This window comes from Chanos chanos, chromosome 14, assembly GCF_902362185.1.
Source record: "Chanos chanos chromosome 14, fChaCha1.1, whole genome shotgun sequence".
Lineage (NCBI taxonomy): Eukaryota > Metazoa > Chordata > Actinopteri > Gonorynchiformes > Chanidae > Chanos > Chanos chanos.
The window spans coordinates 11,581,798-11,600,432 of NC_044508.1; the positions used below are offsets into that span (position 1 = coordinate 11,581,798).

The window sequence follows — 18,635 nt, forward strand, 5'->3', positions numbered from 1 at the left end:
AGGAGTGGGTTGATTCCTTTGTGTGGTTCCATACCTCTAAGCTGTGAAGTTCCACCAGACCTGGTTCCCCATCTGAAGGCAGCGCTGGACAAACCCTGACCAGCTGACCTGCTGGACCAAAGCTGATAGCCACATGAGGGATGCAGAACTTCATAGGAGCTGCCACTTCAGATTTGCTCTCTTGCTCTATTAAACACAGAACGTTGAAACAGATACACAGGCCTCATAATGTCAAATTGGAACCTCCTCTGCACTCTCCCCAAGCTTCTCTTCTGATCTAAGCACACCTTAATTACGTTAACAAAATCCAAGGTGTTGTGTCTCTAAGTCTAAGAGTTTCAACTATATGCCTCTGACTGTTTATAATCTCCACCCAAAGTCTCTGATTGGATCCCTAGAAAAGGCCAAAGTGGATGCTTTGTGTTGCACTGACCTGTGTGGGGGGGTATGAGTGGATCATACTGGTCTGCACCATTGATGTATTGACTGAGCTCATAGCTACTAGAAGATAAACCAGATGTTTTAGAGCTTTCCAAGTTCCCAGGAGCATACTGAGAAACCTGGAGATCACACAAAACAACACACACTGAAAATAAAAAATACTTGAAGAAAATCTACAGCATCATACAAAGCTTATATTTGGCTTTATTCAGTAATTTCACTTTATTTGCTGAATGTAGTGATATTCAGCAAATGCACACACACACACACACACACACACACACACACACACATACATACATACAGACTGCAAAGTTTGATGTATTCATGAATCAAGAAAAATTCAGTCCTGTAATAATTAAATAATTATTTTTTTCATTTGAATTTTTGGTTGCTTACCTCTCCATTTTCTCCCTTTTCCTCTCTATGTCTTCTCTCTGAAAAACCATAGTCATGCTGGTCTCTTTCTCGGCTCTGGTCATATCTGGGAGACAATAAAGACCTTATCATGAACTACTCAAATACCATGCTGTGGTATCATTACAGAAAATAATAATGTGTTGTTCTGTGAGGGAACACAGGGTCTGACTAACGTGTACTGGTCTGTGTATGTGTCTGAGGACCACTGCCGCTCCTGACCCCTCCCCTCAGACACGTCTGGCCTCCACACACTCTGTGGAGTCCACTGTCCAGCTTCTATTTAAAAAAAAACACTGAATTGAAACCAAAAGCAATTTCAGTTTTACTAAATTCATTTCCATAAAACTGTACGCAAAGGAAATGTTGTGATAAGCTTTCTTGATAGTATGTGGTCAGTAAACTTATAGAAGTGGAAGCCCTCTCTGACATCACGGGGAAATCCAGGGAAGACTTACACTCTAAAACAGACTTACACTGCAAATGAGTGGAACTTGAGATGAACTGTGTCAGTGAGAGTCGCTACCTTTTTTGTTGATGTTTACTTTCTCTGTTAGAACAATTCAAGCAGTAAACAAATCTTTCGTGTTAATCAGTTAGTTTTTCAAGTCGATGACCTCATTGGTAATGTACCTGGGTGATTGTAATGGCCTCTCTGATGACTGTGGTCATAGTAACCATAATCCTCTCTGTAACCCCAATAGCTGTGATAAGGGTAGTCATATCCATGCCTAAAATACATCAAATTGATTAGATCATACAGTCTCTGTGTATCACATGCACAAACTCAGTCACAATTTACCAGAATCACAGGTATTACCTACATACACGATTTTCAAGCAACTATATATTATATTCTGTAATATCATATTATATTAAATTGTCTATTGTATGTATATCACACATATATTATACATATGCATACACACACACACACACACACACACACACACACACACACACACACGTATATCACGTATATATATAAGATCATGCAACAGAGGGAATGTATTAAGACATTAAGAATAATTAATGTGGAATAATGATTCAGCAAGAAAGCTATATTTTAAGAGGTACCTTGAGTGAGGCCTTGGGTGTTGAGGCCATGGTCCATCCGGCCCATAGCTGCCTCCATGGTGAGGTGTGCTACTGTAACCCGGGATAAACTCAGGCCCAGGTGGAGGACTGGCGAGGTAGCGTCCATACCGGGGATCCACAGCAGGCCAGGGTTTCTCCCTTGGGTCCGGTGGTTGGTAGGGTCCTCCTCCATGGTGAGGGGGTCTGTGGTAATTATCCATGTCCCTTGGGTGGTTGAGATATGGTCCTGAGTGGTACTGGTTGCTGGGCCCATGCCAGTTGGGCCTTCGTGGTTCCATTGTTGGCTTGGCTCTAATTCTGGCATAAACTTGTTGCCAACATTTTCATATGGCAATGAAAAAGAATGGAAGGATCATATGAGGGAAGTAAAATTCTGTCCTGATGTTTGTTTTTGCTGTGACCAAGTTGGTTCTTATCAGGTGTGTCTGATATCAGCAGCAAACTGCAGGTTAGAGGAAAAGAACCAGACATGAACTCCCTTCTAACATCTGTTTAATGCTAATAACAACCACTTCAAAACCTTCACCTTATGAAAATCAAAAACGTCTCATGAAAAGGTCTCATCACAACTTTAAATTTGACTCAACTTTAATCCAATGAAGCGACAAACGTGTTGATTTGAAAATTACTGCCAGTGTAATATGAGGTGTGTCTGACTTAGCGAGTCAATCACTAGCTCTGTTTTTCGGGTATCTGAAACTTTGTCATTAAGGTAAGCCAGAGTTTAATATAAAAGAATCTGTGAGCTACCACTGGTACAGCTGCATGAGACAAATATTAGTATAATCCTCATCTTTTATTCACTAATTATAACTATAATCATCATGAAGTATAACTTACATCAAAACAGTTGTTACATGTGATAATGTCATATACCATAATAGTCAAGCACTGGACAATATACATATGTCTTATATCACGTAAGATATATCATATAAAGACAAAAATACATAGGCTATATCTTTTTATACAAAATGGCATAGTCGGCAGTTTCAGTACGTGTGAGTTTCACCGGTAGGCTACAATAAAACCCGGTAAAATAATATTGACAAAATAAATTCACTGAAACAATTTGAGCGAATGAATGTTTAAACTGCAATACAAAACTCACTTTTGACAGCTGCTGAGGCCGCTCCTAGTCCAAACAAGACTCAAAGTGCACACTGACACATCACGTTGCTTCAAAATCACAACATTGACTAACTTGACCCATGGACCGGCTTACCTGTCAATAAGATACTGTTTCAAAGAGTCAAAGTGCAACGGCTGAAATTTCTGTTGCTTTCAGTCTCTGCATCAGATGAAACAAGAAGTTTTAGGACAATGATCCCAAAAAAGTTAACTGCAGTGTCTCAAACTGTGGGAAAAAATATCTTTGATCCACAGTTTTATGAAAATAAGTTTTAAAACCGAGGTGCGCGCAGCCAGATGTCTCAAGCAAAAGCTTTAATAAACAATGCAATTCTTGAACGAGAATACTGAGGGTACTAGTTTTGGAGACTACTGGATTACTAAATGAAATTGCATAGCGATTATTTAACTAGCTGAGATTTCTGTGTATCAATCTCATATGCAAACTCTGTTCCATGTGTATTGCATGGAAATTGCATTGCCTTTTTTGGAGTATTCCTCAAGTGCTTGCCACGTTGTGCGGAACTATCCTGATCACCGGTCGCAGCAGTGGGAAGCGCCACATCTGTGCAAATCGCGTAAAGTGGAGTACTGAGATCTCCATATTGTGAAGGGAAACCCAATCTATGTCTCTTTACAAGAATTGAAATCAAGAACCTAAGAATCTAAAATAAAAAAGGAAATATGAAAATAAGAATAAACAAGAAATCTATGGTGAAAATTAAATGGGACCCACTGTTAAATTTGCTAAATGTTTGTGTTGTCATATTAGTCTTATCGTAACTGATTGGGATAAATGAAAGTCCAGAGTCCATCTTGAAATTTACATATAATTCCTTTTTTGGCTGAGCTTCGACGTGCATGAGCTGCAGCTTAAAATACTACTCATAACACTGATATACAGTTCTTTGCTGGGGAAATCAACTACAATAAAGTTCGAAGTACAACGAAAGATTCATTGTGTTGTTCTGAACTTTAAACGTAACTTTACAGGTTCCTTCAACAGGTTTTGTAAACTGTTTTCCCCGAATGCCGTATACAAAGTGTCTCTGGGATCAATAGGCTTTAACTGTTTCGTGGTAATCCCTGACTGCACTAAATTGTAGGCTGGATAAATTGCCTTTGACATACTCGTACATGCAATGGATGTATGTGTTGCAGCCCTGAGGTCTGATATGATGTCATAGTCTGTTTTCGCTGAATTGTAGTTATTGTGCGTGCGGAATATTATGGAGAACAAGCAGCTCTTCTTCTTTCTGAATAAGACCTCTGTTCAGATACAGTAAATTATTGAAACCACATGTTATTAAACTCACTGACTCTGAATGACTCTGCTAAAGAGCACACTGTCTGGACAAGTAGGCTACGCAACACCAAGTCAACGTTTCTCTCAACAATGACTCGTTTAATCCCATTTGTGCATATCTCATTAGATCGCACATTTTGTTTATTTTTCATCAGCTGAAATATGCTGACAACCATGATGTTTTAGACAGGTGCGGAGTACGTATTATTCATCTTCTATATGCATATAAATGTTTATCTATGCCTGCAGATTTCCTCTTGTTGCTTTAAGTGTGCTGTTTAACCGGAGCGTATTCGCTGTTATAGTAAAGCAAATAAGTAATCACAAAAAGAATCCCACTCAGTGTTCCATCGTTCCGCATCATGCACTGTCTCCAATGGATATTTTACACATGTGCGATGCAGCCGTTAAATAGGGACGTGTATGCTAAGAATAGGCCAATTTAATACTCTCAAGAGTAACTGTACATATCAGATCGAGTTTATTATTTTAAGGGTGAGACTGACTTGGTTGCTGTGAGGTAATAACCATAAGAATAGCAGTGTATGCCACTATATTCCGATATTTAGGTCGGTGGGAAGAGGGATTACACCGTTGCTTGCACCCTCACATCCTCCTCCACGGACTCCGTCCAGTGCTTCACTTGTACCACAAGATGTCGCTCTACCTTGTCAATGAGTATTTCCTGCAGGTTGTACAAAGGTTGAGATTTCCCGTATTTCGTGGTGTCTCCTTCCTTTGCAATGTTTAATACCGATAATGTTGTGCGCAATAACTCAGCACTCTTGGAATACACCCTGTCGTAACTTTTTTACCCTTTGTTATAAAACTGACTTCTTAGCCAAGTGTTTCCATATGTCAGGAGCCGACAGAGGGCATCGCAAAGTCAGTGTTGGGTTTTGAGTGGTGACCAATAGGATTCAATATGCAAATTCAGGCAGCCTTCCTTTGTCTTTGCAGAATTTAGTCACCGTACTGAGGACAACAGCAGTTATTCTTACACCGGCTGAAGACGTCGTCGGACGGATTTACGTTTTGTGGATAATAAGTCTTACGGATAATTTACCTCATGTGCAATATGACTTTTGAAGAATCTTGTGGAGACAACGCCACGGAAAGGTATCCTCATATTTTTAAGAAATATGCTAGGAAGAATATTGGAATATACTTTACAATTGAGTAACGTAGGACAGCCACGTATGATTTGCGTTTTATTACTTGCATTTATTCTATAATTTGGACGCTTATGCCGCGATTGCATGTTGCATATTTATTGTAATTCTTCGTTCGTTTTGTCTTTAATTTTAGATATTTGCTTAAAATTCAAAATTCGATTGAGCTCATAACTTGATTAAGCCGACAAGTCAAGTGATTAATTGTTATCAGCGTGCGTACTGAAGGAACAACTATTCTTTTGAGCTCGTGAGGAGTTTGCTCTCGCGACTCATCACAAGTGACAGTGAGTGATATTAGCTATGATATAAAATATCAGGCACGTTATGAACAATAGCAGGGGTTTTGTTGACAGACTTAAATAATATAGACCACTGTGCCTAAAACTTTTGATGCAATATAGTTTCCGTGCATAAAATGCACTGAATTCACGTGGTTGCAGATCCACAAGGACTGTTTGGCTGCATAAGCTAGGCTAAAAAAAATTGAAGCTGTCAGGTATCTTAGTAGCAGGCTGGATTTTCCCTGTATTGTTTTGAAATAACACTTCATTTTCTGTTCATCAGAATGGATTCGGTGGCAAGGGCACTTGAAGATGTTCTGAGCGCAGCATTGCCTCAGGGTTGCATCACAGTTGGAGTTTACGAGGCCGCCAAATCACTTAACGTGTAAGTATTTTTTCTGAAGGTTAACCGTATGGATTTGGTGGGACGGTTTTATTTTTATCTGATTGCATGTGTTTATTTCCGAAATCATGCTGGCGCAAGTAAATTACAACAAATATTTGAAGATATTATCGAGGTTATCTATATATAACATTTTCCTTATGCTGTTCTTCCTCAGAGATCCAGACAACGTAGTTTTATGCCTTTTGGCTACAGACGAAGAGGACGTTGAGGATGTCGCTCTTCAGATTCATTTTACTCTGATCCAGGCGTTCTGTTGTGAGAATGACATCAATATTTTGCGAGTGAACAATATGAGACGCCTGGCGGAGATTCTGGGTGAGATGAAGCCCGGAGGAGAGCCAATGGATCTTCACTGCGTATTAGTCACCGTAAGTGTCACCTTTCTCCTACTCGGCTTACTCAGGCGGTAGCCACGGGGGTTAAAATCGATGATTCACGTTGGGTTTCTGAAGTGCCATGAGCAGCACTTTTCCAGGCATTTTAATTCATAAATGAGTAGTTCGACGGGGACTCGCTCATAATGCCTTTCGCAATACCGTAATAAACTTAACTAATACTGAATGTGAATTTACGTCATGGAGGTTAGTACAGAATTGTGCTCTGATGTCTCATGCTTGGAAGCATTCGTTTTCATGAGAACGCTAGAAGCTGTGCACCAGAAAAAGAGCTGGGTTGTCGGGCGCATTTTGTCTTTACAGCCCTTTGAAGCTACACTGATTGAAGTTGTTAAAAGGTCCCCTGAACCTTTAGTGTTTTTGTGATGTGGAATTCCACACAGTGTGGAGTGGTAATAAATTGACTGCTCCTGCAGAGCACTCCGATTCCAGTTTCTTGGCAGACTTCAGAGCACTTCCTTTGGGCAACTTCTGCAAACAGCCCTTCCAGGAAGAACTGTTCTGAGGACTGGCCATCTTTTGCAAATTAGCTGAACTTTGTGGGCTACATGCTTTTTTATTATTTTTTTTTTTTATGTCAGCAACTGTATAATCACTGCAAGCCAAACACACAGTCTCTGATGACCAAACTTAACCACCCCCATTAATCTTTGCTTAACTCAGCATGTTCGAGCTATTTGTCACATAAAAAGTCATTTGTCTGCATTGAAAGTGCTATTGTAATAAAACAGAAGTTTTGTTTCTTTCTTTGCAGAACCCACAGTCATCCACTTGGAAAGATCCAGCCCTGAGTAAGTTAAACCGATTCTGCAGAGACAGCCGCTGTTTGGACCAGTGGGTGCCTGTCATCAGTCTTCCAGAGCGATGAGATAGAGAGGAGACAACTGTGCTACTCTTAATACTGTTACTGCACTGAATCTGTGTAATATCCCAGGCTGGGGCCCCTGAACTGCCGAACTCCAGCAAACTTGATAATCGAGGGTGGGTTTTTCTGTTGAACCAGAGAAGAATGCATTGTGATACTACGCCACAAGGATGAATGACTCAGCAGTCTACGTTGCCAAGGAGCGACAGTGTCAGCGGGCCCATTGCCAGCAAAGGGACTGGAAAGGAAACTGAATCATGTGAGTGCTCACCAGCATGTGGAAGTGAGGAGACTCTGAGACCGGACTCAGGAGACTTATGGGAAGGCAATTTGGAGGACATGGAGTACACTGGATTGGACTGAACTGAGCTGAGCTTAGTTTCATACACAAGCAAATAAATTAAAGTGCTGGTTCGCATCATTTTATGGAAACTTTGCAATATGGTGACCAACTTTAACTTATGATCTTTATATTGTACATTATTATTATCATTATTATTATTTAAAAGGGAAGATTGTGTAAGCATTATAGGTTAAGGAGATAAAGATGTGTTGCTTATCTTTGGACTACCGTTGCGGGAATGTGTTTTCATAATCTTTGTTATTTTGGTCTGTTATAATATTATTGAGTTATATTTATGTTGCAGCGTTTATTTTAAACAGATGTGTAAGGAACTTTAATAATAATAATAATAATAAAACTGAATTCAACTTGAATTTGTCTTTTGTGTTTGGACAGTGTTCACCTGTGAGATTGTGACCTGAGAGGCAGATTAGGGTCACTCAGTGAGGTCAGTTTTCCTTTTGTCATACAAACGACCCAGGGCATGTAAATGACCCAGGTCAGCCGCAAACTATCATGACATAGCATTTCTAGATCTTTTGAGAACAGCATGCACAACAACCGTGGAAAGAAAAGAACAAAACAGGTCTGACGAAAGTGCAGAATCAACTGTCGAGACTTCCCACAGTTCAATGTCATCAGAGCAGTTAGTACCATACCTCACCCACAGTACAGGTGTTTTTGTTCCTCTTGTCATAACACTCGTTGCTATGAATGTATAGTACAGAGAAAGGAAACCGAAAGACTCAAGTACTTCAGGCAAGGATTGTTTACCTGCCCTTCACAGAACAGACTGGTCGCTGTGCCTTAGTGACTGTTGGGGAAGATTTAGGAGATATGTATAAAACTGAGGTGATTTGGTCTGTTTGTGTAGGTGTTCAAAATAGAAGCACATAAGAACAAAATACTTTATTTGATACATTTATCAAACATATTTTTGTATCATACATTTGGCTATTGTTCATGCTTAGGCAGTAAAGAGCTCACTGCTGCAGAACTGACAGTGACGGTAGTGGTGACAAAATTGTCGTCAGTGGAAAGAATTGTATCTCTTTTTGTGTAGAGGGACGACAAGCCTAACACACTCCCACACCTTGTCGAGAACATTTCTAAAAATAGTCCACATCTTGTGGACAGAAACAGGAGAATCCCATGCTGTTCCTACGGTTACCGAGCTACGCATGACAGCCAGGTCATGGGGGCCTTGCTTGTTTGGACTAAGCAGGAGGTAAACAAGCACTGACAGAAATAGGAGTTTGGTCGAGACAGTGACTCATCTATGACACCAGCAGACTCAGTGCTTATGTCTCTTTGTCTTTGCCCTCAAAGACGCAATGACAATGTGAGTCAAAGCAATGTTTTCCGGGCCATTCAGCAGGAATAGTGAAGTGAGCTAAAAATAACGTCGAGGAAATTCCGCGTATTCAGGGATTCAGCTAGAGGCGGCAAGAGAGAAAGGCATTCCTCGCTGATAAATTCCTTATATTGACTTAGCCGAATGGTAACAATTAATGCAAAAGACCTTTCACTTTGAGCTAACAAAGTGTGCAGACAGACCCCTCAATGCACCAACTCAAAGCGTTTTAAGGGGCCCTTTGTGAATTATCTACAATTCAGATCTGCTGCAGCTGGGAGGTGGAATTTGGACTTGGATGTACTTACAAGCTTCCAAAATTAGGTCATCCTGCAGAGTGTGCATAATTGTGTGTGTGTATGTGTGTGTGTGTGTGGGGGGGGGGGGGGGTTAAGGTTCGCAGAAAAAGACAAGCTCATAAAAGCCCCTTGACTGTCCCCCATCTAGGAGGAGTAGCACACTGGTCACATGATCCTTTCTCCCATGAATTTCCACAGAACCCTGCCATTAAACTCTCTTTGCTTAAGACAGGAATTCAGCTGAGTGGTGGAACTAAGACTAGACCAAGGACAGTGTTCCTGTTCATACACTGATAAAGGAAATTCTTTTGAAATATATCTATTTGACTCTTGTCTGGAATTTGAGATTTAATGTAAAACATATGCAAATTACTAATACTGAACTGCAAATTCTGCAAGTTTAGGGTCATGACTTTACATGGAAGTGTGATACTTGCTATTCCCAGCCTTGAGGAATGCAAATATTCCTTTGTGCTATGACACTTGCACCAAAGGTCAAACACAGGTCCTGTGAAGGGTGATTCAAGATCACAAGTATTCTGCTCAAAGGAAGTACCATTCCTAAAACAGTGCAGCATAAGCAAAGCTGATACGCAGGAACCAATGACAAATAGAAGTGTAATAATAAAAAAAACAAGACTAATGGTTTAATTTTCTTCCGGATAGCTGAGGTATTACACAGTGATATGTGAAATGAAAATAACAAGGCCACCACTACTACATCCGTGGTTAGACAAAAGAGTTTCACCTCATATTAGTAAGAAGCATAACAATTTGACCAGAGGGAAACCGCAAGGAAATAGGTGAGATATTGAATGACTTCTCTGACTGGGTTACTATCTTATCCCCAAGCCTTTCTGTGCGGTTGACAGGTAAAATAATCACAGAGGAAGACAGTGGTACAAAGCCAGCTCCATCAATCAGAGGGGGCAGACGCTTACGCTGATAACATCAGTGTGACCTGACCTGATTCTGTGTGAAACAGCAGTGTCGGAGAGACAGAGAAGAGGTACTCAGGATTCAACATTGATCATTGCATAACAGCCCTATTCTGACCCAAATAGGAGCAAACAAAACAAAATCAACGGAATCTAGAGCAAATGGGAATGTTTTACCTGATCCACCTGGCAACACGTGTGGGTTTTTTAAATACTCGGCTTAATCCAGCAGGACATTTCTCTCTCTCTCTCTCTCTCTCTCTCTCTCTCTCTCTTTTTCTTAAAGGATGTGGTCAAAAACGAATTCATATAATAAGTGTGAGATGTGTTAAAAGCTGTACTGTTGAAATAAAATGACAAAACAACATGACTGAGAACAAAGTTGTATTTAACTTGAAGTTGGAAAAAGAAGAGACAACATTTACGACACTAGAAATTGGTACCCAGGTCTGGCTTTTATCACAAGGTGCAGAAACATAATTACTTTTTCTTTCTTTTTTTTTTTTTTTTTGAAAAGACAGTAATTCCATGCAAGTTGGCGAAATTCATACAGGGAATGAATGTGTAGTTTTACAAAAAAAAAAAAGGCAAAAAAGACAAAAAAAGTGGCCAGTTAAAAGAATACATAAGTGAGAAGACAAAGGAGCTTCAATGTGTAATCACAATTACGTTGCCAAAGCACCTTCAAAGACACATATTTAACAGGATCAATTCACACAGTCTAGTCACCAACTCCAGAAAGTCACAGAAAATGGGACAAACACCATGTAAGGAAACACTTCTTAAAAATGTCACTTGGCAAATGTTGCAGCATAGCAAGGCTGCTTAGTGGTTAAAACACTCAAATCTGAACCTGTCAAAAACAAACTGTCAGTTCTGTTACCAAAATGAATCAAGACAAATCACGATTTTATAGTATGCATTCATTTTTTTTTTTAGCTTGTATAAAAACAACACATTCAGAGACTGGTCAAATTTGCAATGCATCATTCAGAAACTGTGTAATTGGCTTTTCACACACTTATCACATAAACAAGTAAAATTATCTTTTGAGTGACCCGAGGACACAATTATAACAATAACAGGAGAGGACAATCTAAGGAAGTAACCTATGCAGAGAGCTAAAGCTTTTCAGCTGATGTAAAAGAAACTTTATGTTTATTTAGCTCTCATGTTAAGGTTGAATACAACATCCTCCACTGCATCACTGCTATGTCCTTCATTCTATGTGTCTAGTAAGTTACCTTGGCGACTGAGATCACACGGTTGACAAGACAGCCCTGCTAATTCACAGTATTACAACCTAGAGAGTGACAGGAAAACAGGAGTGTGACAATCAGTGTTAGAATACTTCAGTTAAGGCCTTTGTTGGTTAAGCTGCTTTCTTTGTAGTTTCTGCCAGTTGGGTGGTGAAGCTTTTTTCTTTATTTTTTTCTTCTTTTCTTTTTTTTTTTTTTTTTCTTTTACGTTTTCACACTCGCACAAAACATACACACATGCATGCACACACATGAATTAAACTGCATGGCAATTTTGATAGCAATGAAAATGAATGATCTAACAACACAAAGAAAGAAAAAAAAAAAAAACAGTTGTAAACATGGAATGTTAAAATTCAAGATTACAACAGTCACCACAACATTTACCACCATGGAAATGTAATCAGATTTTATAAAGTTTCATTTGTTCAGTAAATGAAAATGGGAAAATGTAAAGCACTAGTTATGATAGAAAATCTACATGTGTTTCTATTGCTGGTAAAATTCTGCCGACTTGTTGGTAAAGACAAGTTAGATAGAACTTATTTTCAAAAAAAAAAAAAAAAAAAAGAGAGACAATCATTAAAAATCAAAACGATAAAAAAATATTTAACATTAACGTAAGGCATATGTTCATTTAAAGGGTTACAATATATTACTGTACCACAATCTGCAACAAAATATATTGCTACTGTATCTAGCACACAAGGGCAACTACACAAGTCAAAGGTGGCTAAGACGAACCCTTGGAAATCCAGAGGGAGTTTACGAGTTTGTGTCAAACGTATTGGTCAGAGAGTTTTGTTGCTCTTCCTTTAAGAAAGGCATGTGGCATGATTAGGGGACCTCACTGAAGCAGTAGGGATGAATATTGATGTTTCATAACAAGAGCGCTTCTGACTACGGCTCAGGGTAAGGTCGAGAGTGATCTTGCGCAAGACAAAATCTGGAAATGGACTTGTTTTGGTTCATTCATTTTCCTCTGGTAGGCGTCAAATGGTTTACTCTCAGTTCACACCTGTTTGAGGAATTTGCAGAATTTTGTTCAACGCGTTAAGCAATGACGAAGGAAATCTGCTTTTGTCTGTCTTTTACTGAGACCTGCCGATGATCTTTCTCACATCTGGTTTATTACTTCTTCAATTTAGGTTATGACGTACCAAACTTTTGAGCAACTGGAGAATTTTGTTGACCACACAAGACACAGTTTATCATCAACATTTAAGATTTAGACCAATCAGCAGAGACACTGCCAGTTGTGAGAATGCTAAAATATGCTAAAGGATGTGGTGAATGCAGACAGTGGTTTTGAGACAGAAAAAAACCCCCACTGTGTCTGTGGTTACTTATCTCGCCATAACAAAGTGAAATTAATTAAATGAATGACTAAAGACATGCACTGTGCGGGGGGGGGGGGGGGGGTGAACGAAATGATTAAAGGCAAGTGCTTCTGCTCTACAGATCAGATTAGATTGGTCAGGAACTTCACATACAGGCCTCTCAGTATACTAGCTCCAAGTGAAGATTCATTCATCATCTGCTCACTTTGTTTCAGTTTCTCGGAATGAGGCTGTTTACTTAGCACCCTTTTCTTTTTTTCCTTTTTTTTTTTTTTTTACAGTCTCCTTTTCATTTCATGGGAACACTTGCCTTTCAAAACACAATCTTTGCACGATCTTTTTTTTTTTTTTTTTTTTTAATGTGTTAGCCTTGAGGTGAATGTATTTAAAGGGGTCGGGGGGGAAAGGGGGCATTTGTTGACTCTTAAGGCGACTAGTGTACTTATGTGTTTAAAAATCAAATTTATCTCTATAAAAAGGAACATTAAAAAGCACACCCAGAGTTCTGACATTCTGTTACAATATAGTGCAGGGTTTCTTATCCTTGAAGGGGTTTTCTGAGGCTGGGATGCCCATTAGGAGAGGGTCGTATTTGGCATGCTCTCCACAGTAGTTCATGAGGTCGGCAGAGGCTTTTGAAACCTGAAGGTTGGCAAGAAGGAAAATGCCACAGGATTACACAAACATACATTCAAATATAGATGAAAGCAAACGAATGAGAAAAAAGATCACACATACACACACACGCACATGCACACACACACACGTGCACGCACACACGCATGCACACACACGCACGCGCACACACACACATGTACACACACACACACACGCACACTCAACACACATGCACACACAAATGCCATGTGCACCCTCGTGAACTCCGCAAAAGTATGCACAAACACTTCAGTGTGTGCACGCACGCTCAATTACAGGCTGTTCTCTTTTTGAATGCCCTGAGGCAAATGAAGGTTCTGCGGTAGAACCGTGACGCTCAGACTCTAAGGGCAGATAAGGACAGTCACTCACTGTAGGCTGACATAAGACCGGGTCTGACATTGTCTTACTGCCATTCAGAGCGGGACACATTGTGAACACTGCCTTAGACTAATGGCCAACAGAGGAGTTTTAGTCAACAATGCTGTAAATGGTGGGAATGGGGATGTAATGTTACCTTTATCCTCTCAATGTTAGCTTCTAATTTCAGCTGTTGGACAGTCCTCCTGGCCTGGGCTATGTTATTGGAACTCTGCAACTTTGACGACATCTTGATTTTCACAGACCTGGGGAAAAAAAAAAAAAATACAAATGAACCTTTAATATCAGAGGACTGTTCAAAATCTTTCAAATGAGTAATATCAACACAGACGCTGAAAACACCACCTTTCTCAGAGAGACCACCTACAAGTCATAAAAAAAATATTTTTTCACTGTCTTCCGGGATCCAGAATACATAATGGCCCACATGAAAAACTACACGAGTTACATAAATGAGAAATGCATTTACTGAAATCCATTCAGTAAGTTAACTGTTAATTTCCTTTTAACAGTCATATCACAAACAGGAATTCAAACACGCACATTGTTATTCTCAGTAAAAACTGCCCTCAGAAAGGTAGTTTATTACGCACTTTAAAATTAGAGTGAATCATATTTACTTGAGAAACGTAAACTCACCCCACCCCACCCCACCCCCTCTGACAGATATGCACCAGACAGGAAGCATAGTATACCAGCGCAACCCCCTTTTCCACCCCGCCCCTCACATACACATTAAACACATTCAGAGGCTTCTCAGGCCTTTCTCATTTTCCTTTTATATCCACTGTGCTCCACAATTATCTTGTGGGCAGCGGGAGTCATTTATGACAGAATAGAGCCTTCGCAGACTTTACAAACGTTTGGGCTCGTGACCCACTTTGTTACTGTAAAAGCAGGATCCGTGACACGTCTAAAACGGGGTGTAAACCTTTGAGCGGAGGCCAAGCGCCTCTGTGCACAGGCTATCAGCTGTCTTTCCTGAGAGATAATGTTCCTGTAACTGGAATTTGTCAAGTCAACATCTTGTACGCAAGACAGCAAACACACACGCATTCATTCAGTGATACGGAGATTCTAACCTGGCTTCACTCAAACAGAGGGAAGTGATTGCACAATCCCAACAGCTGTGCAGAACCTGCTGCTTTACTCATGCAATAGTTCAAGTTGGAGAGAAAGAGAGAGAGAGGGGGAGAGAGAGAAAAAGAGAAGGGGGGCTATTCTCATGCTATACTGTTAAAGGAGAATGTACAGGACAATCGGGCTCTGTGTTTATCTTAAAAAAACATAGCCCTGTGGTATAACTGAACTGCATAGCCTTAAAGGGCATAGCCTTAAAGGGCAGAGGAACAAACGCAGTTAAATATAATAGTGTGCTAAGTGTGTAACTGCAGGCTTTTACCGATCTCAGTACATCCAGTTTTCTCAGAACTCCAGGCATGCATTATCAAACTTCCAGAGAAAACTGAGTACACACCCCCCTATCTCCTTCTCAATGTGAGCGCAAAACCAGCCGAGGAAGAGGAAGGGAGAAAAGATTCAGAGAAGATTCAGAAAGGGAGGGTTTGTGGGTATGCCCCCACATTATCTGACTTAAGCAGTTTAGAGTAATAAGAGGAGGGTTTCAGCATCCCTGTCCAGGAAGTGAGGGGGATACATTATGCCCATGCAGACAACATTACTCATGTGAATTCAGTCCAGATGCTATTTTTGTTTGTCAGTGAGAAACAATTTGCATGCCATGAAAAAGACGTGATAGCAAAACTGCTTTGTATTACAAAAGTACCTTCATCACAAAGTGTGCAAGGTCAACCAAAGGGGTTGGACCTTGGATACAGCAAAGATTGAACTTTTCACACTCTATACTTGAATACTGGAAGAAGAGTGCAGATGTTGATGTGAATATGCATGAGCTGTTTCTTAGGAAACAACGACCAGAGGACATTTATCCTAAATAAACTCACATTCTGAAAGAGCAGCTTTGTATAAAATGGCTAGAACTTGTTGACAACATACAAAGGTGTCTGAACAGGAGTTTCTACAAAGATCTGTTTTTTCCTTCCTCAGGCTCGTCTCATTTTTCATCACCGGCTTCAATACAAAACAAAAGCGACTTCCTGTTCTTACTTTCTTATATGGACATGCTTCCTCTCCTTAAACAGCATGATTTTTTTTTTAATCTGAAGTGATCCATCTGGGTCTAATTTCCTTATTTCTGAAGCTGCAATATGGATTGGGGAAGGAGAGTGCAAGGTAGGAGAGAGTAGATGAAGAATGTTTAGGAATGCTGGGGGATCGCTTTGAGGATCTGAGAACATTCTGTCCATGAATCGTCGCACTTCCAATAGAGACGCGGCCAACACTGCATGACCGAAAGTGACGCGTTGCTGAGGTTGAGATTTCTTTGTGACCCAGGCAATAACAGCTGAGGCAGAACAGAAAAAGTCATATCACACAGACGGCTGCCATGGCTTTTTTTTTTTTTTGAGAGAGAGTTTTCAAACGTCACCTCTCTAACGTCTCCGCTTTGAGGGTTACGCTCTGACGCAAGCTACTCTGGGAAAGCTACGTCTGCAGAACCAGTCAGAGAGCGCCTCTCAAAACCTTTTACGCCAACTAAAACCCAGCACTGCTGAACCCTAACCTCCCGTGGAGTCCTCAAATCTCCTCTTTCACTCAGCGCTGCCACGGTGGACATAAATATGTGTTCAAGACACGGAAGGATACTGAAAACATGAATGATCACTGAAGCCACTGTGCAGTCCACATCCGATTAATTAACCCACTCACTCTGTTCTTCCCTCTCTCTACAGGAAGCTACATCCCTTTTTTCTCCCTGTTGCAGGACACTGTAAATGATTAAAGATGTATTTGGGAGTACAAAATAGAAGCAGAACAGGAAGAGAGGAGGTTGTGAGGCAGGATATTTACCACAGGATATGAACCTCCAAAACCTGAACCAAACCAAGAAGAAGCATACGGCAGTACTATGAAATCTATGAGAGGGGAACAGGACAGAGTGTAATGCATCACCAAAACCAGACGCTCTGTGAACAGGGTGTCTCAAGACTCTCCTCGAGTACCTGCAGCCATTTCATATCAACTCTGTCATCAAAACTAGCACGGCCCATTCTGCCTATTAAGCACCTGACAATCAAGTGACAGTTTGATCCATGCATGATGCTTGTCACCAGTTCAGGCTTCCGGCCATCGATGTCAAAAGGGTCCGGCTGCATGTCTTCCTCAGCAGCGTTAGTGAGCATAAACCATACGCCCACTGTTTTCACCAGTGTATTTGTCTGCACTGCTTGTACAAGTGCCTACTTTCTGTTTTGATTAGATCTTGATAAACAGTGGAAGTTCAACTGAAACAAGGCTATGAGTCAGCTTTTTTGTTTTTTTTAATAGTTATTAAAGTAATTGATTAATATTATTTTTTGCTCCTTTTTCTGCTCAACCATGGAATATCCAAATAATCCAAATAATAATGCTACACTTATTGTGCTACAATGGTTAAGCGGAATTAGGTAAGGCGGCCACAAACTGTCTCAAACTTTTTTTTTTGATACCAGACAAGTTCCATAGAACCATAAAGTGACGCAGTGGGTTAGGAGGAGAATACCTATCAATGCATCAGCAAGCCTCTAGTTTTCTAGAGAAGGCAAAGTGACGCCAATTAATTAGAGTCCTTGGGAAAAGCATAAAGAGTTTCCCCTCCACTCAAGAACCAGGAGCTGAAGGGTCTACCCACAACTAATTGTTACGTCTCATTATCTACGACCTCACTGTGACCTACAGTGCAAAAAAGCAACACAGGTTGTGTTTGCGAACGAGATGAGCTCAATGGGCTATGCAAAAGACAACAGAAAAAATAAACACAGGTATGAAAAGGCAGAGAAAGCTTTGATCTGCATGAAGCAAGGGCTGGAAGCCTTTGATGGTGTTGCCCGTGTGTGTGATCTGATGTGTGTGTGTGTGTGTGTGCGTGTGTCTGTGTGTGTGTGTGTGTGTGTGTGTGCGTGTGTAAAGTAAGAGATGTGAGAGAAACACATGCTGGCTTTGTAGTGTATAACCCAGTTAGTGGTTCCATGCTTGACTTTGGAGTAAAACCGGGTAAAGAGGATGACTGGACTGCCTGTAGGGCCAAAACTAGACCACCTCAGGACACATTTGTTAGCTCAAATTCGTCACTTAGCGACCCATCTGGTGGAGTTGCTTGCCAGGCCACCAACCCTTGCACATACAGGAGCACCTCACCAAAGCAGTAGCGTTTCCTGCAAGATTTGGCGCTGGCTCCGTCTGGTTGGCACTCTGCCAAGCGCAGACCAACCCAGCGGGTCCCCAGTCTCTGAAGTGCGGCTCCAGAAATAACTTGGCATCGCCAGGCAGGAAAAGCTGGAGCGAGACCACCTTGTCAACTGGAAAAATTGGGAAGCTGAGTGCTCTGAACCTTCCACAAACAAACGACAACGAGACCACCTACAGAAAGGCTGTACTGCACAGGAAACTCCACCATAGTACCGGCAGCTGCCCTCTTCACTAAAAATTC

At 40.7% G+C, this 18,635-nt stretch overlaps 3 protein-coding genes across 5 annotated transcripts in view; 1 reads left to right on the top strand and 2 right to left on the bottom strand.

Annotated features, from left to right (window-relative positions):
• sec16b (SEC16 homolog B, endoplasmic reticulum export factor) overlaps window positions 1–3,111 on the bottom strand; it is a 14,567-nt gene extending 11,456 nt beyond the window's left edge. Inside the window, exons 1-7 of one of the 2 annotated variants that reach the window (XM_030791555.1) lie at window positions 3,068–3,111; window positions 1,936–2,398; window positions 1,492–1,589; window positions 1,035–1,137; window positions 841–925; window positions 434–560; window positions 35–186 (exon numbers count right to left, since the gene is read on the bottom strand). In XM_030791555.1, the coding sequence (XP_030647415.1) occupies window positions 35–186; window positions 434–560; window positions 841–925; window positions 1,035–1,137; window positions 1,492–1,589; window positions 1,936–2,234 (864 nt within the window). In that variant the 5' untranslated portion in view covers window positions 2,235–2,398; window positions 3,068–3,111. The remainder of the gene's footprint in view (window positions 1–34; window positions 187–433; window positions 561–840; window positions 926–1,034; window positions 1,138–1,491; window positions 1,590–1,935; window positions 2,399–3,067) is intronic. The other variant, XM_030791556.1, reaches the window with a different exon arrangement.
• Window positions 3,112–5,422: 2,311 nt separating this feature from the next.
• On the top strand, window positions 5,423–7,924 carry gadd45ab (growth arrest and DNA-damage-inducible, alpha, b). Its single transcript, XM_030791404.1, has 4 exons — window positions 5,423–5,512; window positions 6,133–6,234; window positions 6,410–6,623; window positions 7,405–7,924. Exons 1-4 carry the CDS (start codon window positions 5,463–5,465, stop codon window positions 7,516–7,518), a joined length of 480 nt encoding a protein of 159 aa, XP_030647264.1. The 5' UTR covers window positions 5,423–5,462; the 3' UTR covers window positions 7,519–7,924.
• A 5,456-nt stretch (window positions 7,925–13,380) lies between these two features.
• Window positions 13,381–18,635, bottom strand: part of gng12b (guanine nucleotide binding protein (G protein), gamma 12b) — a 33,742-nt gene continuing 28,487 nt past the window's right edge. Inside the window, exons 1-3 of one of the 2 annotated variants that reach the window (XM_030791252.1) lie at window positions 17,250–17,261; window positions 14,223–14,315; window positions 13,381–13,690 (exon numbers count right to left, since the gene is read on the bottom strand). In XM_030791252.1, coding sequence (XP_030647112.1) covers window positions 13,565–13,690; window positions 14,223–14,315; window positions 17,250–17,261 — 231 coding nt within the window. In that variant the 3' untranslated portion in view covers window positions 13,381–13,564. Of the gene's footprint in view, window positions 13,691–14,222; window positions 14,332–17,249; window positions 17,262–18,635 lie in introns of those variants that run through there. The other variant, XM_030791251.1, reaches the window with a different exon arrangement.

Excerpts from the sequence above, each read along its gene's own strand:
- gadd45ab (XM_030791404.1), top strand. The coding sequence starts at position 5,463 with ATGTGCAATATGACTTTTGAAGAATCTTGTGGAGACAACGCCACGGAA. Across the intron at positions 5,513-6,132 it reads GGAGACAACGCCACGGAAAG|AATGGATTCGGTGGCAAGGG; the intron begins GTATCCTCATAT and ends TCTGTTCATCAG. Across the intron at positions 6,624-7,404 it reads TTCACTGCGTATTAGTCACC|AACCCACAGTCATCCACTTG; the intron begins GTAAGTGTCACC and ends CTTTCTTTGCAG.